Genomic DNA, 27,268 nt, shown 5'->3' with positions numbered 1-27,268 from the left:
TTTTTTTTTTTTTTTTCTTTTCCTCTATCTTTCTCTGTGTGACTCCTTTTAAGGGAAAGGACACCTGTGCTTTGTATTGCGGGTAGATTGGTTTCCATGATGACGAGGAGACAAACACTTGCTGCCTAGGCTACAGGTCCCCTATGGCCATTTCACCCTCTTTCTCCTCCCCTTTCCAGTCCAGGGCCTGGGAAGCTTGGCTGTGTCTGCCTAGTGTCAATTTTGACTCCTCTCTGCTACCATTCTCCCCCTAGACTGGCACCTCTGCTGGGAGGGGCCGGGTAACGGGCTTTGCCTCTGCAAGGCTAAAGAGAAGCATCCGCCTCAGCACAGCAGACTCGCCGCCGCAGAAATAAGGGTCTCTGCCCCAACGGAACAAGCGCAGCCCACAGTCCGGAAACGGGTGTGGCCGGCCGAGGGAGTCGGGGGGAGTGTGGGCCGCGGGCCCTGCAGCAGCCGCACCACCTCCTCCCGTACCCCGCCCTCCCTCCAGCAGCCGCCTCTGCCGCGCTGCAGCCTGGCGGCTGGAGGCCTGAAGGTGGCTGCCCGAGGGTCGTCCAGGGACCGGGGCTGGGTTCCAGCGGGTACCCGGGGATAAAAGCGAGAAAAGAGAGAACCATAAGGCCTTAAGTAGGTAAAAAGTCTCGAGGGGCATAGCAAAGACTAGGGAAACCTTTGAGAGGCAACGGGACCAGGATTTCCGGGAGCAGCAAAGGCGCGAGTGGCACCAAAAGCAAGAGGGGCGTTGGAGATGGCTTGGCTAGGAGGGGGAGCTTCGGCTGAGACGGGGTCCCCAGATGTTATGACTGCTGTTGCCCAAGAGTAGAGGAAGAAGTCCTGATTCTGTGGAAGGATCCAGTCTGGGCGTGGGAAGGGGTGGGTGGGGAGAGTCAGCAGTCGGTCCCAAGAGTGGCGCGTCCAGCAGGCAGGTAGGTGGCTAGCGGGGGGAGAGGGGAAAGTCTGGGGCCCACTGTCCCAAGGCGGGGAGCTGACTCTAGGCATAAGGAGGAAAAGCCCCAGACGGAAGGAGTGGAAGGGGGCTATGCTGCACAGAGGACCGAGGGTGGTCGCTCACCCAGGCAGGTAGCTCTCGATGACTCATATAAAGAGTTTTCGCCGTGAGCTGCTCCTCGTCGTCCAGTAGCTGCCTCGCTGCTCGAAGGCTCCGTTCTTTCTCGTCGCGGACCCGGCGCCAGCCCAGGTAGAGAGCGAGGCCGAAGAGCACGAAACCCACGCTGAGTCCCACTGCCCCGGCCAAATACACCGGTATCAGCACCAGCAACCGCCTCCCGAACGAAGTCAGCACCGCCAGGGCCTCACCCGCCGCGCCAGGGCCAGCAGGTTGGCCCCCAGAACCTGGGTCTAGCTTTGCGTGAGCAGCGGGGGGCTGGTCAGTGGGGTCGGAGGAAGCAGAAGGCTGGTCCATGGGGCTGGGGCTGGGGCTGGGGCCCTCTCCTGGAGATCGCTCCATTGTGCCACCTCTGGGAGGATCCGCCCGGCCCAGGGACTGGCTGGAGGTTGCCTAGTTGCCTAGTCCTGCGATCAGCTCCCCCCCGCCAGTGGCAAAACGTGATCCCCGGGATGGAGGAGGGGGACTTCAAGCCACGCCCCTCCTTTCTGGCGATTTGGGTTGGTCCGCGCTGCACAGACCAAGGTGGAGTTAAAAGGTTGAAACTCCTCCCCTCTTCCGCGGGGAAGGCAGCGGGTTTCAGATAGGTAGGGCCTCCCTGATTGGGCCCGAAGGCCAAGATGGGAGGTCTGGGATGGCGGGAAAAGGAAGAAAGGGGCTCAGGGGAGGCATTCGATTGGTAATAAAGAGGAGAAGGCGTGGTGCACCATTCCAGGAGAGGCGGGACCAAGAGCTCCCCCACGTGGGATTGGAGTGCCTGTGGTATGACGTCATGCAGAGCCGCACCGCCAATTTCTTGGTTTTGGAGAAAGCCCAAGTTGCGAAGCTGAGGGGTTGTGGAGCGTCAGGATTTCCCTCTACTCATTCGGACAGTTTGGCAGGATTTGGTCTGGGATATGTATATATTCTTTTGCCGACTTTTAGTTTTCATACTCTTAAGCACATTCCTTATCCTTCAGCTTTTTCCTGCCTGCCTTTACAAAAGGAAAGGATACGATATTTGGAATGAAAGTGTTTGAAGATTGACCCTGTCTATCCTGTCCCCAATCCCCTACCTTGTTTGTGTGGTGTAACGACTGACCCTGGAGAAAACTGGAGAGTCAGAAAATTATACAGTTGAGATAATCCAGCCTTCAGGGAAAGTGGGGAAAAAAGCAGAGGAGTTAATAGAAAGTGAGGCTTTATTTCTTTTTGGAAATTTCCAAGAGTTAGTAAGTCATCTCTATCATAGAGGATGGGTATAAGACTAGTTGGCTCCAAAAGGGAGGGAGGCAGCGCAAATTATTACATTTTCCAAGAATTTTCTGACCCTGAGGAACTTCTAGGACACTAAGATGAGGGATGAAGAGTGAGGGAAAGACAATTCCCTTTCACATTTGCCTGAGTTAGAAGGAAGGTTTGCCAGTCAGGTACAGAACTAATGCAGGCCCACAGTGTACTGTGTAGGTTTAGGAAGGAAAAAGTGCAGGGTACACCGATGACTATTGTTACTAGTTAACTGGCCTTAGAGGTAGAGTGTTGTCCTGGGATCTAGGTACTAGGCTAACTGGACGTTGATGACGGAAGTGTTGGTCATAAGATGATTACCTTTTTATGCAGTATATATGGGGCATATTATGTAAATCTGTCAGATGCAGCAGCAGAACTGAGGTTGATCATTGGGGAGAAACTAGCCATTTCTTAGAGGAAGTGTCTTACAGGATGAGGCCTGCAGCTGATAAATTTTATCTGGTTCTGCAGGGCATAGAATTCATTGGCCTATGTTTACCAAAGCTGCTTAAAACCTGTCCCTGCCCAGCCTCTATCACTTAAATTTTTTCACTTCCTTTTCTCTACTTCCCTAGGGCCAGTAGTATCTCAACTGCTTCATTCAGTTTGCAGAACTATTTAAGAAACAATATTCTCTCTCCTACATCCTCCGTATTCCCAGAGGTGAGCAGGTAGAAAAGGAAACAAGGAACTTGGAGGAATTACGAGTGATCTGCTCACCAACTGATAAAGCAGAACTACAGCAGGAACATGGATGAAACTCCTGAGAGAGAAACCTCTCTATAAACTGAAATTTGCCAAGCACTGGAGTAGGGGAGGAGGTTCCTGAGGATGGGAGAATGGAGAGGATGACCTATGGATGTTCCTTTCCAAACTTCTCCCTTCCTCACCTCATCCAGATCATCAGAAATTATATAGGGGATAAAACTTCATCCTCAGGAAGGTCTTGTGCCGGCTGGGGCCCAGGAGCCACAGGATCAGCAGCTGCAATGCAGTTAGTTACCAACACAAGTAAACAGGGTGTGTCCCCGCCCACTGACAATTCTGCTGCCCAGGTGCCACCTGGTGGTAATAAGCAGTAAGTGAACAACAGGAAGGGATGGCCATTTGTTAGAGGAAGTGTCTTACAGCATGAGGCCTACAGGAGGAGAGAGAATAAACTTCCTGGAGTTGCAATCTGCATTTATATGTAAACCATAATCGCCTCCGAGAGGCAGAGGGTGAGATACGGTACTCTGATCTCAGCTCACAAAGATGGGAAGGGCAACAAGATTTGAGGAAATTCCTTCTGTATTCTTTATTCCTCAGAAGTTACTGCCAAGCCAGGCGCAGTGGCTCACCCTGTAATCCCAGCACTTCGGGAGGCCAAGGCAGGCGGATCACCTGACGTCAGGAGTTCAAGACCAGCCTGGCCAACATGGCAAAACCCCCTCTACTGAAAATACAAAAATTAGCCAAGCATGGTGGCAGACGCCTTGTAATCCCAGCTACTCTACTTGGGAGGCTGAGGCAGGAGAATCACTTGAACCCAAGAGGTGGAGGTTGCAGTGAGCCGAGATCACGCCACTACACTCCAGCCTGGGCAAAAGAGTGATACTCTGCCTCAAAAAACAAACAAACAAACAAACAAACAAACAAACTGCCAGGTAATGATCCCTTTGTTGGATGGCTATATCATTAGAACTTTCTTATGTCAAGTCTGGAGTCAGACTGCCTGAATAGATTCCTGGCGCCATTCCTTACTTGCAGAACCCTGGGCAGGTTACTTTTTTAAGCCTGCTTTCTCCTCTGTAAAATGGGTACAATAGTAGTACCCCTTGTGTCAGTGAGATGTTGCATGTAAAGTGCCTAGCACAGAGCCTTGGCTTACATTAAGCAGTCAACGAATGTTAGCTGGCCGGGCGCAGTGGCTCACACCTGTAATCCCAGCACTTTGGGAAGCCGAGGCGGGCGGATCATGAGGTCAGGAGATCAAGACCATCCTGGCTAACACGGTGAAACTCCGTCTCTACTAAAAATACAAAAAAAAAAAAAAAAAAAAAAAATTAGCCAGGTGTGGTGGCGGGCACCTGTAGTCCCAGCTACTTGGGAGGCTGAGGCAGAATGGCATGGACCATGGAGGTGGAGCTTGCAGTGAGTGGAGATCACGCCACTGCACTCCAGACTGGGCGACACAGTGAGACTGTGTCTCAAAAAAAAAAAAACAAATAGGCCAGGCACGGTGGCTCAAGCCTGTAATCCCAGCGCTTTGGGAGGCCGAGACGGGTAGATCACGAGGTCAGGAGATCGAGACCATCCTGGCGAACACGGTGAAACCCCGTCTCTACCAAAAAAATACAAAAAACTAGCCAGGCGAGGTGGCGGGCGCCTGTAGTCCCAGCTACTCGGAAGGCTGAGGCAGGAGAATGGCGTAAACCTGGGAGGCAGAGCTTGCAGTGAGCCGAGATCGCGCCACTGCACACTCCAGCCTGGGCGACAGAGCGAGACTCCATCTCAAAAAACAACAACAACAAAACCAAAAAACCAAAAAACAAATGTTAGCCATTATTCTAGAACTCCCTTTTTATTTCCTGTGTAGCAAACAGGACCTTCCTCCACTGGGCAGCCCTTCAAATATTTGTAGACTTCTATTTGAAGCATTCTCTTGCCAGCCTTTTCTTTTTTCCAGCAAACCACACTGGTTTGTCAATGGCCCTCTTTAAAAATTACATTTAGAAGAACACACTACTAAGTGGTTATACTTAACGCAGAACATAGACTGCTGTATTTATAATCCATTACCAAGGTTCTACTGCCCTTATGGAGCCTCCTAGAAAGATGCCTAGAACATAGCATGCTCTTAATAAATATTTATAAATGGACACATTGAGGGCTAAAATTCTATTTTTTTGCAGCCAACTCGAAGTCCCAGGTTGTTCTCATGTGAATTATTGCTCATATAGATCTCTAACATTGTTCCCCTGACAAGCTCAAGATCTAAGCAACTTTTTAGTGTGAGAGTGCTCCAGTGTTTTAGTCAATCCAAGTTACAGACACTTTGAATATTATTTAGCTCTTCCTGTGTTACTGTTGATAAATGGGCTTTTTATGTTTACCCAAGTTGGGTTTTTTCTTTTTATAATAAAACACAGCCCTTGGGCTTATCACTAGACAACAGAGATTTCTCCAACATAAATGCACTAACCAACACTAAGTACAAGTGTTCAGTTTGATTCCACCAAATGCTACTATTTTGTTCTTCTTCTTATTTTTTAACCAGAGCCATCAGAAAGGAAAAAATGCTACTATTAACTGACCCGTAATTTTCCTCTTATCTGTGATGACTTAGCAGGTGAGAGGAAAGCAGCTCCTGTAATCTGGCAACTGGCCTGACACAGCCAGGCTTCAGAGCTGTTAGGGCTGACCTGGTGCTCACAGGTAGCACCTGTAAGCTACGTGTGTTTGTGTCCAAAAGTTCTCTTCTTTTTGAGGTCAGCAGTTCTCTTGGACACAATCTCACAAAACACCAGCATTGGACAAGATCACTTAGTGACTGTGATGAAGTGAGACAAAAAACAAAATCACTTGACAATTTTGTTTAAGCACAAAACAAGGTCAGTGTGCAAACCACAAAACAGCAAACATCCCCTTTCCCAGCTAGTGACTTCATTGACTGCAGCTTAGGTTCACTTGTCTGCCCTTCTTCTAGACAAGCTACCCAATCATAGAGTTATCCTTGCTTCCCTTAACAGCACCCAACCCATAAAAACACCCACTTTCTTGAATCTTCCCCAAAATCACTTAACCAAAGTCTAAGTCCTCTAAGTCCTTCCTAACACCCTCATGCTGAGACACACCACGTATTCTCAATGGTGAGCCCTCCCCCTCACTGCAATAACCATTAAACCCAACTTGCTCAATTACCAGGTGTATTCTTGGTGGTCTTTAGCTGGAGTAAATACATACAAGACATACAATGTCTAAAGTTTCCAAAACTACCTCTTTGGAGATAACTTGGCAAGGAGGAAATACAGTCAGTCAAGATTTGACTGATAATTCATGTTGGTATCTATTGTTACATTCTTCTCTAAATGCTCGTAAGCCATCTCTTTTAATAGTCTAGAATTGCCGGGCACAGTGGTTCCCACCTGTAATCCCAGCACTTTGGGAGGCTGAGGCGGGTGGATCACGAGAGATCGAGACCATTCTGGCCAACATGATGAAACCCCGTCTCTACTAAAAATTAAAAAATTAGCTGGGCTTGGTGGGGGGCGCCTGTAGTCCCACCTACTCAGGAGGCTGACACAAGAGAATCGCTTGAACCCAGGAGGCGCATGTTGCAGCGAGCTGAGATTGTGCCACTACACTCCAGTCTTCTGGCAACTGAGCAAGACTCCATCTCAAAAAAAAAAAAAAAATTGTGCCCCAAAAAACAACATTAAGCTTATCAATGTGTTGCTTCTAAAATCCACAAACAATGTTAGCCCACTTTGTCTTTAGGCTTTTTAATGACTGGCCTTGACCTAGCCCACCATCTGCAATCCCAGATGTGACCTGAGTGATCAACCAGACAAGACAGCAAGAGGTAGCAGGAAATATAATGAAGGGGAACACAATCCAGGATCACTCTCTACCTCCAAATCTACTGTCCCATTAAACTAGACACCTGAGTTGTTTTCCTTACATCAGCCGTGAGCTGAGGAGGAACTGAGGTTTGACTATTGGGGCCCCTGGCCTTACTGACTTAAGCAGATTTAAAACTTCTGGTCCTATGTGGAGACAGAGGAAAGGGATGGACCCTGAGCCTTGTGTCCCTAGGACTCTTTTCCCAGACCTCCCAAGCCTTGAAGGCTTAAGGAACTGGCCACTGAAGAAGGGCTGGCGTACGAGGGACATTAACTGCCATCAACTCCACCTGTCCTGCTCTGTTTGAATAAGGACCTGTCAACTATGTAACATCCCATCCCCACTTCTCAGCAAATACACCCTCCTTACTGCCTGCCCTGCTAAATGACCCTAGGAGCCCTAGTTACTAAGGAAACCTGGGAATAGCACATACCGACAGAGACCAGAAACAGATGGGACTATTTTTAAACTAGACTAGGTGGCTCCAAAGCTTTTGCCCCATAAAGTGCCTTCCCCAAAGCCCCATTTGGTCTTGTTCTGGGTCCCTACCCTTCACTGGCTTCTATCTATCTTACCAAAGCTATGTGAGGCTGGGGTCTTTATCCCATTTTGGCATGAGATCTATTTACTGCTCCCATCTTCCACACAGAATATCTAAGCAAGTTTTCACTGCCTCCATTTGTTAAAAATAATTGTTCTTTTATTTCTTTGGAAAGTAGTGGGCCCTGCCCTATGGATTTTCAGGCCAAACTAGGGTAATGAATGCTTCCCTAGTCTTTGGGCTGGAGCACTATGGTCCCAGCCTTCCCAGGGCCCAGAAGCAATTCCTTTATTGTCCAACCCAACCAACTAGGACCCAAATTGTCTGAAGGCTCTTGTCAGGCCTTCTCTCCTAACCACCCACTTCCCAATCTTTCCTGGCTTTCCCTCTGGGCAGGGTATTTTTTTCTTCCAAAACCAGTGCTGGAACCTGTGCTGTGCAGAAGAGAGGACAAGACGAGGGATGTTCCCAAATTCCCATGAGGACACAGCCCTTCAGTCAGTCCTTCCTCTCTGCTGGCTTCAGTCTGCATTCCTCTGCAAGCCCCCACTGTGAGGCTTGAAGATGGACAAGAGGACCCTCATAAAAGGGAGGTGAGAGAAAACACACCAACCCAACCCCTCCTCAGGACATACTCCTTGTAGTCTCTTGTCCTAGTTCTCAAGGGAGCCCTTCAGACAGGGCTGGGGAGGGCTAGGCAAGTGGGCAAGGGCCCCTTGACCCCAGCCCTGGGAGGCTATACCAGGGGAGTGTCCATTAGCCCCATCAGTGTGGCATGGCCGTGATGCGCATGCTCTGGGAAGCGATAGGGTAAGTCACCATGGGAGTGGTGGTGTGGCTCATTGTGATTCCTGCCAAGGGTTGGGCCATCGATACAGCCACAGGGGCCACAGGAGCCACAGATACAGCCACAGGAGCCATGGAGACAGGTGGGGGTGCCATTCCCTGGGCAATTGTTTGAGCCAGGGCAGCTGACAGTGGCGTGATCTCTGGGGTCAAGTGTGGGGGTGGGGGTGGTGGAGCAGCAGGAGGTGCAGCATTAGTTGGGGGAGCCGCTGGAGCTCCAGCAGGGGCCACCAGTTCTTGCTGGGACACTGGACGAGGCTGTAGAGCCTGGCTGCTGAGAGTAGTGTGAGTCTGGGCAATGCCATGGTTAAAAGTAGCGACAGTGCCCACAGTGGGGGCCAGAGTCTGCTCAGTCGCTGGTGCAGTGGAGCTCAGGGTTATGACCTTGGCCTGATTGCGGAACTGAGCATTTTGTTCCAGTAATACCTCATTGGTGGCCAGCAGGTTACTGACCTGCTTCTTTAACTCCTCTACCCGCTTCCTGAGCATGGCATTCTCCTCCTCTAGCAGTCTGCACTCCACCCCTCGCGGTGGAGCCAAGCTATATTCATATGACTCAAAATGAGGGCCATCAGGGGGGCAGCATCCACCTCGTCGGCGTTTTGGGCCTGGCTCATGGTCCTCAAAGCCCCTGTCAGGAAGGTCATAGATATCATAGAGGTCATGACGTCGTCCTGGGAGGACTGAGCCTGTTGAGCCCCCACCAGTGCCTCCTCCACCCCGAGCATCAAACTCAAAATCCCGCTGCAGGTGACGGAACTTGCACTTGGCTCCTCTCTGACAGTCACCCTTGAGAAAGTCACGGCAGATAGGGACCTCCTCCTTGCCATTTGGTAGGTCTGCCGGTGAAAGGCCAAGGCCAGCTGCTACTTTCTGCCTCAGCCGTGGGGGAAGCTCTCCTGTCTTCTTATAGCCATCCTCATCCTCCTTGGAGCCATGGATGAAACGGCAATTTGGGCGGCTACACTCCTTGTTTTGGAAGTCATGGCAGAAGATGAACTCGTTTTTGCTCACCCCCAAGTTGGACACCTCGCTCATGTCTGGGTGGCGATATCGGCAACGCTTGCCTCGCTTGCACACATTCCTCAAGAAGTCTCTACAGATGGCATCTGAGCTGGCCCCGCCACTGCCTGTCCCTGCCCCACTGGCCTCCTCGCTGCCACCACCTCCAGGGCCTCCACCGCTGCTCCCGGTACCGTTGGCATAGCTGTCCCGGTCAGGCATCCTGGTCCCGCCCAACTCTGGGTTTTCTTTATCTTGCCACTCTTGGTGACCACTACAAAAGAGGAGAACTGTATTAAACAGGAGTCCTCCAGGGAGATCCACTCTTCCTGACTATAGAGCAGGCGGCCCAGAGGGGCAATGGCTTTAGAGATGGAGAATCTAAGGGATAAGAATTCTGGCTGAAATGTCTGACTCATCAAAAGTCCCGCCCAGGCTTTTGTGCACCTGGTCTGGGTCAGAATGATTCACACTTGCCTGGCTAACAGAGGAGGGAAGGAGTTGGGGTGAAGCCACCTAATTTCACTAATGACGATAGGCCCAGGAGGAAGCAGGGAAAAAACAGTGTTGGATTTCATCTTTCCTTCTGAGCTGACCTTATTAAAGTTGTGGAAGTGAAATTAAAACTGCAGTCAGTATCTGAACAGTCTGGGAGGAAACTGGGAATAGTGCCCAAGATGGGCTACTGAGCTACTAGGGTTGTAGAAGATGGTAACAAAACTTCCTTAACCCCTTTTCCTTTTCCTCAGGTGAGGGCTCTGTACATATCAAATCTCTAGAAGCCAAGAAATCCTGGGTGAAGAGACTGGTGTCACCAGCTTGAGGGGAGTCTCAAAACTTGTCATATTTTAGTATTCCCTCCTACCCATCATCACTGTCAGCGGCAGAGAGGTCAGCCCCCCTCTATTTCAGGGTAGCTGTTCTAAGTTAGAATCTCCACTTCTAGATTTCCAGGGCTAACCATTTGTGGTAAGGTCAAGGTGGGAAGGAGTTAATTTCACGGGAACAAGTGACCTTTCCCCATTCTCCACCCCCTTCCTACTCCCCTCTGTGAAGATCCCACTGACATCCAGCCACACCATTCCTCAACTCATAAAGATCCTCTTTATTTATAGACTCCATAAAAGCTTTTTAAGTCTCCTATTTCCCAAGAGAGCTTTGGAATGTCAGTCCACTGCCCTGGTTCTAGCCCGCCCCTCTCTCCACCCCTAGTAAGACCTGGAGTCCCTGCTACCACGTGTCTGACCTCCCAAGCCTTTCCTATGCGGTGTTCAGGCTCCCCCTGCTGCTGAAATAGGAAAACTTCACATTGTTCCCTTTGGGCATAAGGGAATCTTTCCTGATTACTTTGGCCTTGACCTACCCCACCCCACTGCTGTGACTTTGCCTTTAGATCTCCCTAAAATGAATGAACCAAACCAGAGACCACAGTTACATGAGAATCTGTAAGAGCGTCCTCCTCCTCTAAAAGGAGATAGTCCCAGAATAGTAGAAGCAATCAAGGAAAGAAGAGGTAAAAGATACAAACTTTTAGTAAAGGGGAATGACCAGGTGAAGTACAAATGCCATCTATCCAAACCTGGCTCACGTTGCAAGTCGCACCAGCAGCAGATAATTAGATATGATGCTCCTCCCCACCCAACTCTCCCAGAATTGATACCTGAGGTAGCTCAGGTGAAGTCCGGGGCTCCTGTGGGTCTCCACCTCCACATCACTGCTGGGTTCTGAGCAGGAAAAAAACAGAGACTTGGGTGGAAGGAGGGGTAAGAGTGGAGGACTATGGGGTGGTTGTCACAAGAAAGAAATCTGACAAAACGGCAAAGGATTTTCTTTGGGAATGTCAGGATTTTCTCAGGGTTCAAACTGAACTTCACCTGTCCAAGGGAGAAGCGGCCAGTAAGAAGAGTAAGAGATAAAACTAATTCTGAAGGACTGGGAGCATGGGTTGGAAAACCAGCTCTGAGTGAACAAAGGGTGCGGGACGCCCTGCATCAAGATGAAAGAGGATGTGAGGGTCAGAGCCCGGCTAAGGGTTGGAGTTAGTAATGGCTAGTGAGGAACCTTAAAAGGGCAGCGCCTGACAGTGCAGTGGGATGGCCGATTAGACTTGGAGGCAGTGATTGTGACGCTTCCCAACACCCTAGAGTTTGCGAAAAAAAGTCCTCGGAGTTTTCCCGCAGCAAGTCTTCTAGCTTGGCAGCTTCCGTGCAGTGCCGCTGGCGCTCAGCCGTGGGCTACGTGAAAGGGACACTAAGGGCGCGCGAAGTGAAGCGAGGAGCTGGGGCTCCAGGTGTCATCAAGCTGAGGGGATGGGCAGGGTTGTGACGTCACGAAGCTGGCGTTTGCTCGCGATGCGGGGTCAGTCAGAAAAGGGGCACTGCCCTGGGGTGTGAGGACGAGCCAGCTCGGTTCTGGGGGGCCTTGTGTGGCCCGGCCGAGCCCAGTCGCTGGGCCGGCCCCGACTCCTCCCCTCCGGGCGCGGCCTCCACCTAAGTCTCCCGCCTCCCTCACCTGCCGCCGCCGCCGTAGTTGCTGCTGCCGCCTGCCGGTCCTCTAGCTTCGACAAAGAGCCGCCCACCCGATCGCTCTTCCGCTTCCTGCGGAAGAAGTGACGCTCTAGCTATCAGACCCGGAACCATACTCTATGGTGTACAAAGTATGCGTGCGACATGCCGCAGGAAGTTCCCACCACGCTTTGCGTGTCACCATGGTAACCTAACCCAAACGCGCGACATACTCTACTATGCAGTAGTCGTCAAAGCAGGCCTCCTGGAAGGTAGGGGCGGTACCAGCATCGGCCCCAAATGACCCGCGAAATCTAAAACCTGCCTCCAGAGACATATCATATTCCATCCAGCTCCATCGAGATGCAAACCACACCACATAACCCGGCTGTTGCCTTTGATATCCTCCATAGCACAGGTAGTGACAGGGCAAACTGTAGTGATAGAAAACCCCCACCCGATGGAACCATAAAAAACATAATAGACAAGACGATTTAATTCTTCAGCTAAAAGAGCGGAAGAGGTGATTTATTTTAGGGTTGTTACACTCGGCCACAAATAAACACAGAAATAGTCCAGAATGTCACAAGTCCAGGGCAGAGGGCCAACATGGGCAGTTTTGTTTATGAGCAAGGTGGGTCTCAGAGGTGATCGGCGATCAGAGGGCGATGAAGTTCTAGATCCATTGAAACAAGCTCTAGACAGTAGCATGCAGTCCCACAACTTGTACCAGCATCCCCAGCGCCTGGCATTCCATGTTTCTGCTCCTGTGGCCTCCACGATGCAACAAGCTAGCGGTTTACTTGGACCTCTGCCTCATCTTTCTTCTTTTGCGCTTCAGCCTGAAAAGCAGACACAGGAATGGAATATACCTATTCTCAAACCAGAGTTCTCTCCCTCCCACATAAAATCAAACATGCACATAAAATGAGGTGGTAAAATGAACAAGTACTACGGCTCTATCGTCCTCTGTTCTATCCTTTGCTCTAGGAAGAAAACACTCCAACATTTTTCTCCTAAAGATCTTTAAAGATTTCCAAACCAAATGTTTCTCCTAAGTTTTGTCCAAGGAACCTCCCTCCTCCTGGGCTGGCAAAGTCTCCAACATACCTGCGCATTCGCTTCTTCCTCCACTAGCAACCGTTCACAAGCAGCAGATAATTTTTTTTAAAGAAAGAGAGATAAAGCTTATTAGTAGGCTTAGGAGGGATATGAAATGCACTCTTTAGAACCGGGCAGATTCTTAACCAAGTATGAGATTGGTCGTAGCAACTACATCAGTAACTTGGACACCCTCGCAACATAAAAGCAGAATTCCACCCTTTTCTAATTCCCACCCTCTCTACCCATAGCACTTAACCGCTAGCTCTCTTACAAACTACTACTTTTCCTCTCCCACCAGCTCTTGGTACCCTTGAAACCCAGTAGGTCAGGGGGTATGGCGGACTTGCCTTAGTCTCCCCCTACTACTCTCCAACTCCTACCTCCCAAGCTTACTACCAGGCACCGCTCACCTTGGCTCTCATGACGCAGAGGTTTCTACAGGGAAAGAGAGAAAGGCTACAGTTAGTTTGGTGTGATGATGGTAAGTGCCAAGGTCAGATGTCTACGGATTGTACGCGGAATCCGATCACAGGAACCAACCAAACTCACCCAGAAAAATGGCGCTAAGGCCGAGAGAAAGCCGAGGTTCCGTCTACGGCTATTTAATAGAGCGCCGGGTGTCGTCACTTCCGCTTTCCACCCCTTTTCCCCAGGGGCGGGGTTACCCAATGGGCGTAACAATGGTTTTCGGACCCTATTGAGGAGGAGTAGGTTGAGTTAGTTCTCTCCGAAGACTGAGTATTTGGTTTTCGAGTTACCAATTTCCCCCCCAGATTTAGTATGAGGACGCTGTGTTATTTAAACGTTAGCACCTCTTTCCAATATTGGACCGAGAGGTGCCCACGGGGAAAAAGTAGTAACCGCCACCTTCCCTCGCATTGCTTCTTGGGAGTTGCAGTTCCCTGGAGAAGTCCTCCATTTTGCTGTGGATAGGCGCGAACTGTACAGAAATTCTTGTTTTACTGGTTTCCCTTCTTTTCTTTTCTCTTGTTTTCTTTTTTGAGACAGGATCTCACTGTGTCACCCAGGCCGGAGTGCAGTGACGGGATCTCGGCTCATCGCAATTTCCACCTCCTGGGTTCAAGCGATTCTCCCGTCTCAGCCTCCCGAGCAGCTGGGACAACAGGCGCGCGCCACTTGGCTTATTTTTGTATTTTTAGTAGAGACGAGGTTTCGCCGTGTTGCCCAGGCTGGTCTCGAATTCCTGAGCTCAAGCGATCCGCCCGCCTCGGCCTCCCAAAGTGCTGGGATTAAAGGCATGCGCCACCACGCCCAGCCGGTTTGCCTTATTTTCTAAAATAAGTTGCTTCAGGGTGATTCGATTCCGGAACCATCGAAGGTCCTAAGATTTCAGAACATAGGAAGATATAAAGTGGGGATTTGGGAAAGCTACCATACTTCGAAAAATATCCTTTCACTGTTTAATTCTTTTTCCTAAACTTCAAGAATAAAATAGCTGACTATGGTCTTTCCTCACGAAGCCTGAAGGAAAATATCACTAGAGATTCCTAGTTACAATGCATCATTTGTTCAGAAAATACGTCAGCGGGCCGGGCGTGATCATCCCAGCACTTTGGGAGGCTGAGGTGGGGGAATCCCGCTCGAGCCCAGGAAGTCGAGGCTGCAGTGACCTATGCAGTGATTCTCTAGGGGTGAAGAGCGAACCAATGGACATAGGGAGAAAATTAGCCAAATCTAGGGAAACTATGACATTTGGTGTTAAGATAAAGAACTTCCCAGTTTGATTGTATGCTCAGGTGAGAAGCACTGGAAAACAACCAGATCCCCTATTTGGCTACAGGAAAGTTTTGAGTTAATGGGGGATGAAAAAGAACCCTTTCCCTAGAGAGACTTCATCTTATAGTTTAAAATACTGTAACATTTTGTATGTGATTGTTACAATCCCTCTTTTTTTGTGGTTTCCCTTTATTATATTCTACAGCATTTCACTTTCAATCCCTGAAAAACGTTTTTAAAATTAGGTTCCTTCTAAGTAGTTCTAGTATTGTCACCACCCAAACATATATGACAAGTTTTTTGAAACAAAAAAAAATCCTATCAGAATTATTTTGTATCGATTCCACCAACATTTCAACTGATAATTGCTAACTGGTCTATAAGCTCTTTGAGGGAAATTTTGTTTTGTTTTTGATACGGAGTCTCACTCTTGTCACCCAGGCTGGAGTGCAGTGGCACGATCTTGGCTCACTGCAACCTCCGCCTCCTGAGTTCAAGCAATTCTCCTGCCTCAGCCTCCCAAGTAGCTGGGATTACAGACGCCTGCCACTAAGCCCGGCTTTTTGTATTTTTAGTAGAGATGGGGTTTCACCATGTTGGTGAAGCTGGTCTTGATCTTCTGACCGCAGGTGATCTGCCTGCCTCGGCCTCCCAAAGTGCTGGAATTACAGGCATGAGCACTTGACCGTTTTTTTTTGTTTTTTTGTTTTTGTTTTTTGTTTTTTGAGACGGAGTCTCCCTCTGTCACCCAGGCTGGAGTGCTGTGGCCGGATCTCAGCTCACTGCAAGCTCCGCCTCCCGGGTTCACGCCATTCTCCTGCCTCAGCCTCCGGGGTAGCTGGGACTACAGGTGCCGCCACGTCGCCGGGCTAGTTTTTTGTATTTTTTAGTAGAGACGGGGTTTCACCGTGTTAGCCAGGATGGTCTCGATCTCCTGACCTTGTGATCCGCCCGTCTCGGCCTCCCAAAGTGCTGGGATTACAGGCTTGAGCCACCACCCCCGGCCTTTTTTTTTTTTTTTTTTAATAGACTTAATTTCCTGCAGCCAATTAAGCTGACTGAGTTCCTTTCCTCATGGGGACCCAGTGTGCAATGGCTGCAAACAGCAGCTTCCCTGGTAGTGATGCAGCCTGTTTGTTGTATGGGTTGCTCTAAAGGACCTTGGAGACAGTCCTTTCAGATGGATGTTCATGTTTCTGACCTTGCACTACCCCAGTGTAGGCTCCAAACAGGCATGCGAGGTGCCATTGGAAAGCCCCAGGGCACTGTGGCCAGGGTTCACATTGCCAAGTTATATCCATCCGCACCAAGCTGCAGAACAAGGAGCATGTGATTGAGGCCCTGTGCAGGGCCAAGTTCAAGCTCCCCAGCCGCCAGAAGATCCACATCTCAAAGAAGTGGGGCTTCACCAAGTTCAATGCCAATGAATTTGAAGACATGGTGGCTGAGAAGCAGCTCATCCCAGATGGGTCAAGTACGTTCCCAATCGTGGCGCTCTGGACAAGTGGCAGGCCCTGCACTCATGAGGGCTTCCACTGTGCTGCCCCCTCTTAATACTCACCAATAAATTCTACTTCCTGTCTACCTAAAAAAAAAAAAAAAAAAAAAGCTTTCACTTCAATTACCCCTCTTTCTTACATACTTTAAGTCTGTTATTTTAGTTTTATCCTGATTCCCTCAGTAAACATTAGTATATTTTAAAAAAACAGACGTTATTTTTTAGAAGTTTTAGGTTCACAGCAAAATTGGGGAAGGTTAGACATTTCCCACACATATAGCCTCCCCCTTTATAAACATCCCTCCACCCTGCCAGAGTGGTACATTTGTTAACAATTGAACCTACGTTGATATACCATTATCACCCCAAATCCATAGTTTAGTTTACACTACGGTTCACTCTTGGCATTGTACATTCTTTGCCTTTGGACAAATGTGTAAGCAAGGAGAGAGGGATGAACAGGCAAAACACAGAGGATTTTTAGGGCACTGAAACCACTATTTTAATGGTGGATATACGTCATTAGACATTTGTCCAGTGTTCAGTTCTGTTCACTTGTAGTATCTCTAGTTTAGCAATGCCTGACATGCAGTAAGATAAACCAATTACCCATCTGACCTCAGTCTGGCCCTGAAAACTAGTGTACCAGACATTCTTCCTGGCTTCCTGAATTCAAAATAAACACTTGCAGTGTTGTTTTTGCAGTACACATTAAGTGTCCTAGCCCCAAACAAATCTTAGCAGTGAGGACTGTTTCTACTTAGAAAATTACATTACCCAACTCCAGCAGATAACTTACTATGTCATCAAAGATTCTAGGATTTGTGTCTTCTGCAAGTCAAGACATTGCTCGGTTTGGGAAGGCAGAGCATGGCACTGTGGAGGAACAGTTCCAATACTACTTCAACTGACATTCTCCCCATCTCCATCAAATAAGAGCAGCATACAAAGCACATCATTATGAGCAAATCCAAATTTATTTTAATGTCATGTCATTTTCAATGTGTTTAAAAACCTCATAAGTTAGTGGGAGCCCTAGTTTCCAGCATGCCAGAGGTACTGAAATTTGTCACCTTTCTCTACAAACCCCCAGCAATCCAATCCAAGTCCATAGCTTCAGAAAGCCAGGAGTTGTATCTTCAGTCAGTCTACTCCTCTGGTTCTTGGTTTTTCTTTCAAGGGAGGGAGATCACAATATTTCAAACAGGGACAAAACCAGTTGAGCTTCCAGCTCAGGTTTGTGTAAGATGGAGTGAGGAAAGACCCCACTGACTCCAGAGAAAAGGGTAAGGTTGAGATGGATTATTTCTTTACAGCTTTGTGAAAATGGAAGAAAAAAGATTTACAAATGAGGATCCATTTCATAGATGAGAATCTCTTCATAAATGAAGGCTCCAGCTCCTAAAATGGGAGGGGCCTGACTGGACAGCCTGAATCAGATGAGGAATCGGCCACACTGAATAAAAACAATCTGAAAAATAATCCTCCTAATTTTGAAGCCAGATAAAATACTTGGGGAGAATGGAAAAAAGAGGAAAAAGCCCCAAACAGATGGAAAAATGCTGACATCAGAGTGGTATAAAAAAATTCGGCTGAGTTTTCAGTGGTGATGGCTAATTTAGCCCTGTTCTGTAGTAGGGCACAAACCTTGACCAAGCATAGTAGTAGAAAAGGCTAGAAAGAGGGGCTTGAAGACGATGAATTTTGACTCCTGATTTTATTATTCAATTGCTTTTTTTCATTTAAAGTAGTCTTCCGTGGTTGGGAAGCCTCGCCTCCCAAGACCAGAGTCAGCTGGAGCTGGTTGTTGTTGGAAGGGAGTGGGTTGGGGAACTGGGGTGGGGGCAGGGAGACCCCCGCTCTGCTGGCGGTCCTAGGTGGAGAAGAAGAACTGCACTTCACAGAGTCTGGGGTGTGTTGGGAAGGGGATGAGGCAGGAGCAGCAAGCTGGGGAGATGGGACCCACCTCAGTCCCCAGCTTCATTTTCTTCTAATGTTTCCCCACTGGTGGCATTCTCTGCAGTCTTGGAGGCCTATATGCAAGAAAAGGAGAGGGAGAAGATGTGTCAGTTTCTAACTATTTGGGGGTAGTGTCTGGGACCAGAGATAAAAGTGTTTTTTTTTTTCTGAGACAGTCTCACTCTGTCGTCCAGGCTGGAGTGCAGTGGTACAACATGGCTCGCTGTAGCCTCAACTTCCCTGGGCTCAGGTGATCCTTCCACCTCAGCCTCCCAGGTAGCTGGGACTATAGGCACATGCCACCATGTTGCCCAGGCTGATCTTGAACTCCTGGGCTCAAGTGATCCTCCTGCCTAGGCTTCCCAAACTGTTGGGATTATATGTGTGAACCACCACACCCAGCCATAAAGTTCTCTCAATCCTCTGAGTCACAGCTGAAATAAAGATAAACAGGTCTCTGACTTATAATGGTCAACCTGTGATTTTTCAACTTCACGATGGTGTGAAAGCAATATGGTTATTTCAATACATGATAATTTGTTCAATAAATGTTTTGAGCACACTGAAGGTAGGCCAGGCTAAGCTATGAGGCTCATAGTAGGTTAAGGTATATCAAATCCATTTTGAGTCAGGCATGGTGGTGGCTACTCAGCAGGTTAAGGCCGCACGATCACTTGAACCCAGGAGGAGCGTGAGGCTACAGTGAGCTATGATCATGCCACTACACGTCAGCCTGGGTGACAGAGTGAGATCTTTTTTGAGACGGAATTTCACTCTTGTTGTCCAGCAGAAATGGTGCAACCTCAGCTCACTGCAACCTCTGCCTCCCAGGTTCAGGTTCAAACAATTCTCCTGCCTCAGCCTCCCGAGTAGCTGGGATTATAAGCATGTGCCACCACGCCCAGCTAATTTTGTATTTTTAGTAGATACGGGGTTTCTCTATGTTGGTCAGGCTGATCTCAAACTCCTGACCTCAGGTGATCTGTCCGCCTTGGCCTCCCAAAGTGCTGGGATTATAGGCGTGAGCCACTGTGCCTGGCCAAAACAAGGCTGGGCATGGTGGCTCATGCCTGTAATCTCAACAGTTTGGGAGGCTGAGGTGGGAGGACTGTTCGAGGCCAGGAGTTTGAGACCCTGTCTCTTAAAAATATATATATATTTTAAAATCCATTTTGACTTACAGTATTTTCAATTTATGATGGGTTTACTGGGACAAAGTCCTATCATATTAAGTTGAGGAGCATCTGTACAAACATCCGTATCCCACTACAACCTAACACCGTGGGAGAAAGAGGGATCAGGTTCACCCTAACAGAGAAGGATGATCGTAATAACACACCTTCTTTTTTTTCTTTTTCTGGGTTTTTCGACTTGCAGAACTCTGGAGGAGGGCCTGGAAAACAGGAAGAAGGAAAAAAATTTTGAGGAATGTGAAGGAAATTGAAAACAAAGGGTTACTTTCAGTACTGTAGCTCTCTTCAGGATTTTGCTGGCATTTAGCCCTCACTTCCAGGCAGGTACCATGTACGTTTTCACCACCTTCTATTCCACACTAACCTTTAGCTCTGCATCCTGGACCTCCATCTCAGACTTGTAAAGGTCAGGTTCAAAGGGACCACTGGTTATCCGCATGGGGCCATTGGGCATGAGCAGAACTGTAAATTTAAACTGGGCAACGAATTCACCTATGGCAAAAATGAAGATGTGTTTCGATAAAAAGTTCCTCTGTCATACGTAGCTCTTCTGAATTTATAGGAAGGATATCATATAATCAGGGAATCCAAAGTGAAGCTCTTTTTAGAACTCACCCTCCTTCTCATAGAGAACATTAAATGGTTGCAGCAGTTCATGTTTGGCGCACTCCACCACACCCATCCGAGCCTTCTTCTCATCTTCAAATGCTCTGGCAGGGAAGATGATATTCAGAGGTATCCTTAACTCCCCATCAAGTCTTACCATTTTGCTCATATTTTAAAATAGCTCCTACCCTCAGGCAGAAATCATGCTTAGGATTGCTCTTTTACGTTACCTTCAGTGAGAAGGAGATGGGGAGAGAGAGGGAGGGAGTGAGCACGTGCACGCTACAAGTCTAGGCAGGAAGGGAGAGGAAAAAGTGTTCCTGGGTGTATGGTCTGTGAGTCAGACTGGTTCCACGTACTATCATTGCTAAGTGTAGTACCTTAAAGTAAACGGCATGGCATCAAAACGCCTTTCCACCTCACTGAAGAAGGCACGTGAAGTTTTCATTTTCAGTCCATACTGTTTAGAGGGGTCTCGTTTGTAAATAGTGGTTCTCTGTCCTGCATCCTTGGCCTGAAAGAGTAATTTAAGTCACATTGGGTCTGGTGAACACTCTCAGTCACCCCTCTTTGCCAACTCTGGTACTCTCCTCACCTTGCCCTCTCCTGAGCTGACGAGAACATCCACAGCATATACTTCATGTACCTCAAATTCAGCTTTTTCATGGTCCTTCCTAAAAGGAATAGAGAGAAAGTCTCATTCTGTCACCCAGGCTGGAGTGCAGTGGCACAATCACAGCTCACTGCAACCTCCGCCTCCCAGGTTCAAGCAACTCTCCTGCCTCAGCCTCCCAAGTAGCTGAGACGACAGGAACACCACCACGCCTGGCTCATTTTTGTATTTTTTAGTAGAGACAGGGTTTTGCCATATTGGTCAGGGTGGTTCCGAACTCGTGACCTCAGGTGATCCACCCGCCTCAGCCTCCCAAAGTGCTGGGATTACAGGCGTGAGCCACCACACCCGGCCTAGAGAAAGGAAATATTAAGAGCAACAGGTCACTCCTGAAAGCATGGAGTAAAGGGTAGACAAGATTCAGTTGGGAGTATAGAAAAAAGCCTGATGACTAGTCTGGTGTGATAGAAGGTGATGAATAGGGTTGGCACCTACTTCTGCTGGTCTGTGGGATTCTGGATAATGGTTTTTTCTCCATCGATGACATGCTGCTTCAACTGGTGTGACAGCATACCTGTAGACAGGACACAACCCATGGAACGAGCTATCCAGTATCCCAAAAGGTTTCCGAATCTACCTACTTCAGTAGTTTGAAGGGGTAGGCAGTAAGAAAACTACCTGGTTATGGAAACACAGGGCTCTGAGATTTCTGGCTTAGACTGGGTTATAGCCGGATAGATCTTCAAGGGGGCAATTCTGCAAAGCCACTCATTCTTTTTTTTTTTTCCTGAGATGGAGTTTCGCTCTTATTGCCCAGACTGGAGTGCAATGGCGTGATCTCAGCTCACTGCAACCTCCGCCTCCCGGGTTCAAGTCTCGCCACAACCTCCCAAGTAGCTGGGATTACAGGCGCATGCCACCACGCCCAGCTGATTTTTTGTATTTTTAGTAGAGACGGGGTTTCACCATGTTGGCCAGGCTGGTCTCAAACTCCTGACTTCAGGTGATCCGCCTGCCTTGGCCTCCAAAGTGCTGGGATTACAGGAGTGAGCCACCGCGCCCGGCAAAGCCACTCATTCTTAGACCCTCAACCCTGTTATCTGTTCTCACCTTCTATTGGTGTGCAGTTAAATGAGTGGGCAACTTTGTTCCAGGCTTCTGTCACTTGTGTGTTCTAGAAGTACAATATCAAACGAAAGGTGAGATATCAGGAGCTAATAAGTTCTCTACAATGAGAATAAGAAGCATAAAAGAACTGAGCGTTCTTTTTTCTTTTTTTGAGATGGAGTCTAGCTTTGTCGCCAGGCTGGAGTGCAGTGGCGTGATCTCGGCTCACTGCAACCTCTGCCTCCTGGGTTCAAGCTACTCTCCTGCCTCAGCCTCCCGAGTAGCTGGGATTACAGACATGTACCACCACGCTCAGCTAATTTTTGTATTTTTAGTGGAGACTGGGTTTCACCATGTTGGCCAGGATGGTCTGGATCTCCTGACCTCGTGATCCGCCCACCTCAGCCTCCCAAAGTGCTGGGATTACAGGCATGAGCCACCGAACCTGGCAGAACTGAGCCTTCTAATATCCTCTGTCAAGTCCCAATGATACTTATTCACTGGTTTTTCGTTTCATAGTTTGATTATCCCTGCAATCTAAAAATACTTTATACAGATGCTCCCCAACTTGCAATGGGGTTATATCTCAAAAAAACTCATCATAAGTTGAAAATATCACTAAGTCAAAAATGCATTTCATACACCTAACCTACCTAACATCATAGCCTAGCCTATGTTAAATGTGCTCAGAGCACTTAAAAAACATTATCCTACAGTTGGGCAGAATTATCTAACATATGCGTATTTTATAATAGTGTTGAATATCTCATGTAATTTACTAAATACGACATGGAAAATGAAAACCAGAATGGTTGTATGGGTACTCAAAGCATAGCTTCTACTGAATGTGGCATCAAGCCGAGGACCAGGTGTATTTGCATATCATTTTACCCCGTGCTTTCACAAAGATGGTCTACTTCAATAAATTTTGCAAGTGAACAGGGCAGATGTATATCCCAATCTAGAAGACAAGGAAACTGAGTCTCAGGTTAAATGATTTGCCCCAGGTTGAATGACCAAGTGAAAGAACTTGGTCACAAACCTGGGTTTTCTTTTTTCTTTTTGCAGAGACGGGTCTCGCTATGTTTCCCAAGGTGGTCTCAAACTCCTGGGTTCAAACAATCCTCCCACCTTGGCCCCCCAAAGCGCTGGGATTATAGGTATGTGCCACCACATGCCTATAATGTTAAGTTCAGTGTTTATCCTTTTTTACATGGCATTCTAATCTGTTTTGTGGGGACAGCAAATGCTTATTTTTTCTTTTTCTTTTGTGAAACAGGGTTTCATTGTTGCCCAGGCTGGAGTGCAGTTGCATGATCATAGCTCACCACAGCCTCAATCTCTCGGGCTCAGGTGATTCTCCCACCTCAGCCTCCCTGGCAGCTGGGAATACAGGCACACATTACTATGACCAGCTAATTTTTGTATTTTTTGTAGAAATGGGGTTTCACCATGTTTCCCAGGCTGGTCTTGAACTCCCGGCCTCAAGCTATCCTCCTACCTTGGCCCCCAAAAGTGATGGGATTACAGACGTGAGCCACTGTGCCCAGCCAAATATAACTAATTTTAAAAAGCTGTTTTATAAGGGGTCTATAGGGGAGGTTGGTAGTTTCATATAGAGTAGCAACAGGTGCCTAATGCATCTTTGGTTCAACCAAGCTTTGGAACTGGATAAAATAGCTTACCTGATTTCCAGGTTTGACCAGGCGTAGGGCAGCTTCAGCACAAAGGTGAGCTGCCTTAATAACATCTGCTTTCCTCCCTGTTACTTGGGTCCCCTGTAGATAAGGACATGCAATCAGTATCTTCCTGGAAAGTTTGTCAACTCAGCTGGCTATCTGGTTAATATCTGTGAACCCATATGCGAAGGCCAGCCAATGAACAGGAGGGTAAAAACAGCAACAGCAACAACAACAACAACAACAACAAAAACAACAAAAAGCCTTTCTCCTTTTGCTTCTCTAGACACTCTCTCGACCTGCGTGGTGATTGGGGGTGGGAATAAGAAGGAAATAGCGGTGCATTCCCTCCACCCGCAAGGCTGAACAGAGATCAAAAGCAGGCCACCTACCTGAGCTACACCAACCACAAAAGTATGTGCTACATTAGCGATGAAGCCATCCACATGGACCCCAAGGTCACTGAAAGGCAAGACCAGAGTGTACTGCATTAGGAACTGGCATTTTGTAAATGCTTTAAAAAAAGAAAAATGCTTTAAAACGGTTTAACCTTACATTTTTACCAAGTCACCTTCCTTGAGAATATAATCCTGGTCGCTCTTCAAAGGGGAGAAGTGACATACACAGTTATTTACCGAAATGCTGGTGGGAAAAGCAATACCTGTAAAGAAAAAACCATCAGCCTACTGCCTTGCTGTCTCCCAGAAGCCCTAGTGCCCTTCAGAAAAGTGGAAGGATTTTTTCAGGGTCTTGCTTAAGTTTCATCAGTTTGTATTAGGTAGGAAACTGCTTGTATCCCACTTGCCATTCCAGATTTCCAAATATCTCAGACAGAGCCAGGGTGGGGACTGCATCATTACAGTGAAAAAAATAAAAACATATAGGACCAAATAAGGGTCAAACAGGAAATTAGTGAGGGATTTTTTTTTTTTTTTTTTTTTACCTTTCTTCATTTCCTTTTCTTTCTTGAAGATTTTCCCTGTTTCTTCCATAATCATGGCATCACCTTTCTCACACAGGCTCAGTACCGACACACCCGAGCTAGATGCTTCCACCAAGGACCGAAGTACCCCTGAGGATAGAATCCCATCACGTCAACCTTGTGTGTATTCATTGTCTAGTTACCTCCCAAGGAATACCTGGAAGTTGAACTTTAGAGTTTTTAATACTCCTTAGTGCCATTGCCCTGAGGCTGAAAGGTCAACATTCCCTTCTCTTCCTTACATTATGTGACAACTGGGTATATACAATCCATCTCCCCAGGCAAGGCCTCGGACTTTCCAAAGATGCTACCTTTGGTGTGACAGGACAGAGTTATGAACTTCAGAGGGTTCTTGCCATGGTATCCCCACATACATGGAAAGACTAGATGAAATTTATAGGCATCAGGGACAAGAATGTAGACACAATTGCTGACTCGAAGCTGAAGCACTGTTAAATGTTACCGCCTTCCTTTCTCAGACACTCTAATTAGGTGTTAGGAATCTCAATCTATGTAGACTTAATTCCTCATAAACAAGTGTATAAGCCAAGGGGACTTAATCTAAGGTCCCTGGGTTTCATTTCAGGGGATCATGGCTTATCTCAAAGAAATATGAGGCCAAAGTTATCAACTGTAAGAAAGGGATTTTCTGATTCAAACCCCTAGTATCTCAAATACTAAAAGGCACCAAAAACCAGGGTACTATACTAAATGTCCACTGTGATATAAAAGCACAGGTTTGAGTTTTGAAATCTCAGTTTTGGTGATTCTTTGAAAGCCAGTAAAACTCAGATTTTCACCCACAGGATGGGAGGCATCCTAAATACCTCTTCCCCACCATCTTTGCTGTTAAAACCATTTAAAAACACAATGACAAGCAGTTTGTATCTCCCTAACTGGGTTTTAAATAAAATGGAAAGGCTAACTGGAAAGAGAAAAGAGAAAGTGACATCGCCTAGAGTGGCAGGCAACTGCTGAGATCCTCAGAGCACAGCTGGAATAAGGATGACTTGTGAAAATCCTAAAATCAGTCCTCCCTTTTCCAGTAATGTTCGCAAGCTTGCCTAGTTGGGATAAGACGGAGACCCCAAAATATTTGAGTTGTCAAGTCACTTTGAACAACAAATGTGAATGCTAACTAAGGCTATCTGCACAGATTGGAAAGGTAGTAGTAATGAGTAACTTCAAGAAAAGCCATATATAGCTCCAAAACTTGTGTTAGAAGCTCCAGGAGTGCTCTCCAACGGTCCCCTTAGCTGGCCCAAGGGTAGAAGGGGGCCCCCACCAGGGTAAGAGCTGAAGAAGGAAAGGCTCCAGCAAAGCACGTGGTGGGGAAGCTGGTGTCAGGGACAGTAGTGGAGGAAGAAGGGGGCCAGCCATCCGCAAGGGGACCCAGCAACACGTGCCGGCTCGGCTCCTGACGCCCCGGAGACGCGACAAAAACAGAGGGGCGCTTCTGTCGTCAATAGCTGGGCGCTTCCTTTTCGAGGTGGCCTCGCCGTTGCCAGAATCAGAGGAAGCAGAAATAGGGAATGAAGGATAGGAACAAGAGAAAACACGTCTTGCCTCCTAACAAACGGCCTCGGGTCGGAGCCTTCCAGGTTACCCTCTCTGCGCTCATCCCGGTCGCCGACCCGCACCTCCATAGACTTCAGCCTGGGCCTGGCCGCTCAGGTCCCAGGCGCGACATCGGGTCTTCCCACCACGCCGCCCCCAGCGGACTGGTGCGGGCCCCTCAGTAGCTCAGTTCGCATGACCCCTCCGCTCCAGCCCCTTCGGGGCCAACCTGGCACCCTTCCCTGTCAGCCTTGATTCCCCGACCCCCGAGGCCGCACTCACTGTTGGCGATGTCGCCCCCCATCTTATACTTGGTCACGACCAGGTCCTCGGCGATAGTTTGCTCCTGCTGCTCGTCCTCGCCCGACATCTTCCTACTACCACCACTGCAGCCTCGTTTCCCCTGAGCCGCCGCCGCCTCTGTCTCCCTTCCCAGCCACAGGCTGTGGTCAGAGTCCCCTCGATCCTCGAGGAGAGGGCGAGCGAAAGCGCGAGCAAGCAAGGGAGCGGGCAGGCAGGCGAGAGCGAGAAGCTGTGAGCGCGCGGGCTGAGGCGCAGGGCACGCTGGGAAAACTAGTCCTCTCCACTGCCAGCCTTTAGCCGCCCTCGAGGGCTTTCGAACTACAATTCCCAGCCTGCCTCTCGCGCTCCTAAGCCAGGCCCTGGGGCCTTGCCCTCCAAGGGCCTCGCACGCCGGAATCGCCGGGCACGCTGGGAAGGGTCAGGCTCCGGCGGGAAGGCGGAGCCGTTGGGGAGCTTGAGGGGAAGCGTGGTCTCTCCCGGAAAAACCACTTCCACAGAGAACGCGGAGCGAAAGCCAGTAACAGAGGGGCGGGCTGAGGGAAGAGGGGCGGAGCTACGGCGGGGAAATAGGTTTAGAGTCGAGCGAGCAGGGGTGGAGTAGAGTGGAGCTGCGGCGGGTGGGCAGTGTGTGCACCTAGGGCGGGGAGGCTGGGTGCGCCCTTCCTTGGATACTTGGGTCAGCTGGCGAAACCCGTCCAGCCGGTCCAGTCGTCCTCCGAAGCTGGGGAACAGGGAGGGGCAGACAGGTGGAAGAAGACCCAGGGTGCTGGGAACAGGGGCCAACTGCGCAGCCGGACACCGGAGGGATCATCCATTTAAAGGCCTCGCAATCTAGAGGCCGGACTCCTAATGAAGTAACATGACATTATTGTTCCAATAACAGGCACCTGGATGGGGCACCTAAGGGAAGTGTTCAGAAAGACATGTTTGTTGAGAGTTCTTACCGTGAAAAAATAAAAAGGTTTGTTGACTTTTCTAAGATAATGAATTCAGAAGCATCTGAAGGCTTCAGTATTTGGCCTCTGAAGGACACC

General features: G+C 48.5%; 4 protein-coding genes and 1 non-coding gene across 6 annotated transcripts in view; 1 reads left to right on the top strand and 4 right to left on the bottom strand.

The window, feature by feature from the left end:
* ESYT1 (extended synaptotagmin 1) overlaps positions 1 to 1,746 on the bottom strand; it is a 16,889-nt gene extending 15,143 nt beyond the window's left edge. For both annotated transcript variants that reach the window (XM_023210809.2, XM_023210810.2), the window contains exon 1: positions 1,076 to 1,746. In XM_023210809.2, coding sequence (XP_023066577.1) covers positions 1,076 to 1,471 — 396 coding nt within the window. In that variant the 5' untranslated portion in view covers positions 1,472 to 1,746. The remainder of the gene's footprint in view (positions 1 to 1,075) is intronic.
* Positions 1,747 to 6,869: 5,123 nt separating this feature from the next.
* ZC3H10 (zinc finger CCCH-type containing 10) lies at positions 6,870 to 12,063 on the bottom strand. Its single transcript, XM_023210811.2, has 3 exons — positions 11,904 to 12,063; positions 11,053 to 11,116; positions 6,870 to 9,666 (listed from the first exon to the last, which is right to left on the bottom strand). The coding sequence occupies exon 3, from the start codon at positions 9,612 to 9,614 to the stop codon at positions 8,310 to 8,312; it is 1,305 nt and encodes a 434-aa protein (XP_023066579.1). The 5' UTR covers positions 9,615 to 9,666; positions 11,053 to 11,116; positions 11,904 to 12,063; the 3' UTR covers positions 6,870 to 8,309.
* Positions 12,064 to 12,387: 324 nt separating this feature from the next.
* On the bottom strand, positions 12,388 to 13,934 carry LOC111541860. Its single transcript, XM_023210812.1, has 5 exons — positions 13,813 to 13,934; positions 13,550 to 13,694; positions 13,411 to 13,435; positions 13,007 to 13,029; positions 12,388 to 12,738 (listed from the first exon to the last, which is right to left on the bottom strand). The coding sequence occupies exons 1-5, from the start codon at positions 13,917 to 13,919 to the stop codon at positions 12,688 to 12,690; spliced, it is 351 nt and encodes a 116-aa protein (XP_023066580.1). The 5' UTR covers positions 13,920 to 13,934; the 3' UTR covers positions 12,388 to 12,687.
* Positions 13,935 to 15,776: 1,842 nt separating this feature from the next.
* LOC111542107 lies at positions 15,777 to 15,910 on the top strand. Its single transcript, XR_002731450.1, has one exon. It is a non-coding gene; the product is annotated as a small nucleolar RNA SNORA70 (small nucleolar RNA).
* Positions 15,911 to 17,193: 1,283 nt separating this feature from the next.
* On the bottom strand, positions 17,194 to 26,715 carry PA2G4 (proliferation-associated 2G4). The gene is made up of 14 exons (XM_023210814.1): positions 26,214 to 26,715; positions 24,336 to 24,464; positions 23,948 to 24,053; positions 23,785 to 23,854; positions 23,399 to 23,491; positions 21,717 to 21,780; positions 21,102 to 21,180; positions 20,589 to 20,667; positions 20,374 to 20,507; positions 20,003 to 20,097; positions 19,752 to 19,879; positions 19,534 to 19,587; positions 18,202 to 18,268; positions 17,194 to 18,108 (listed from the first exon to the last, which is right to left on the bottom strand). The coding sequence occupies exons 1-13, from the start codon at positions 26,299 to 26,301 to the stop codon at positions 18,203 to 18,205; spliced, it is 1,185 nt and encodes a 394-aa protein (XP_023066582.1). The 5' UTR covers positions 26,302 to 26,715; the 3' UTR covers positions 17,194 to 18,108; position 18,202.
* Positions 26,716 to 27,268: the final 553 nt, after the last annotated feature.

This window comes from Piliocolobus tephrosceles, chromosome 10 (genome assembly GCF_002776525.5).
Source record: "Piliocolobus tephrosceles isolate RC106 chromosome 10, ASM277652v3, whole genome shotgun sequence".
Lineage (NCBI taxonomy): Eukaryota > Metazoa > Chordata > Mammalia > Primates > Cercopithecidae > Piliocolobus > Piliocolobus tephrosceles.
This window is presented reverse-complemented; position numbering and strand designations above follow the sequence as displayed.

Coding starts and splice junctions, on each gene's coding strand:
- ZC3H10 (XM_023210811.2), bottom strand. CDS start 9,614: ATGCCTGACCGGGACAGCTATGCCAACGGTACCGGGAGCAGCGGTGGA.
- LOC111541860 (XM_023210812.1), bottom strand. CDS start 13,919: ATGGAGGACTTCTCCAGGGAACTGCAACTCCCAAGAAGCAATGCGAGG. Junction 13,436..13,549: donor CCTTAGCGCCATTTTTCTGG/GTGAGTTTGGTT, acceptor CTTTCCCTGTAG/AAACCTCTGCGTCATGAGAG. Junction 13,030..13,410: donor TCTGCGTCATGAGAGCCAAG/GTGAGCGGTGCC, acceptor AACGGTTGCTAG/TGGAGGAAGAAGCGAATGCG.
- PA2G4 (XM_023210814.1), bottom strand. CDS start 26,301: ATGTCGGGCGAGGACGAGCAGCAGGAGCAAACTATCGCCGAGGACCTG. Junction 24,465..26,213: donor GGGGGGCGACATCGCCAACA/GTGAGTGCGGCC, acceptor TTCTATCCTCAG/GGGTACTTCGGTCCTTGGTG. Junction 18,269..19,533: donor AGAAAAAGAAAAAAAAGAAG/GTGTGTTATTAC, acceptor TCTTGCATATAG/GCCTCCAAGACTGCAGAGAA.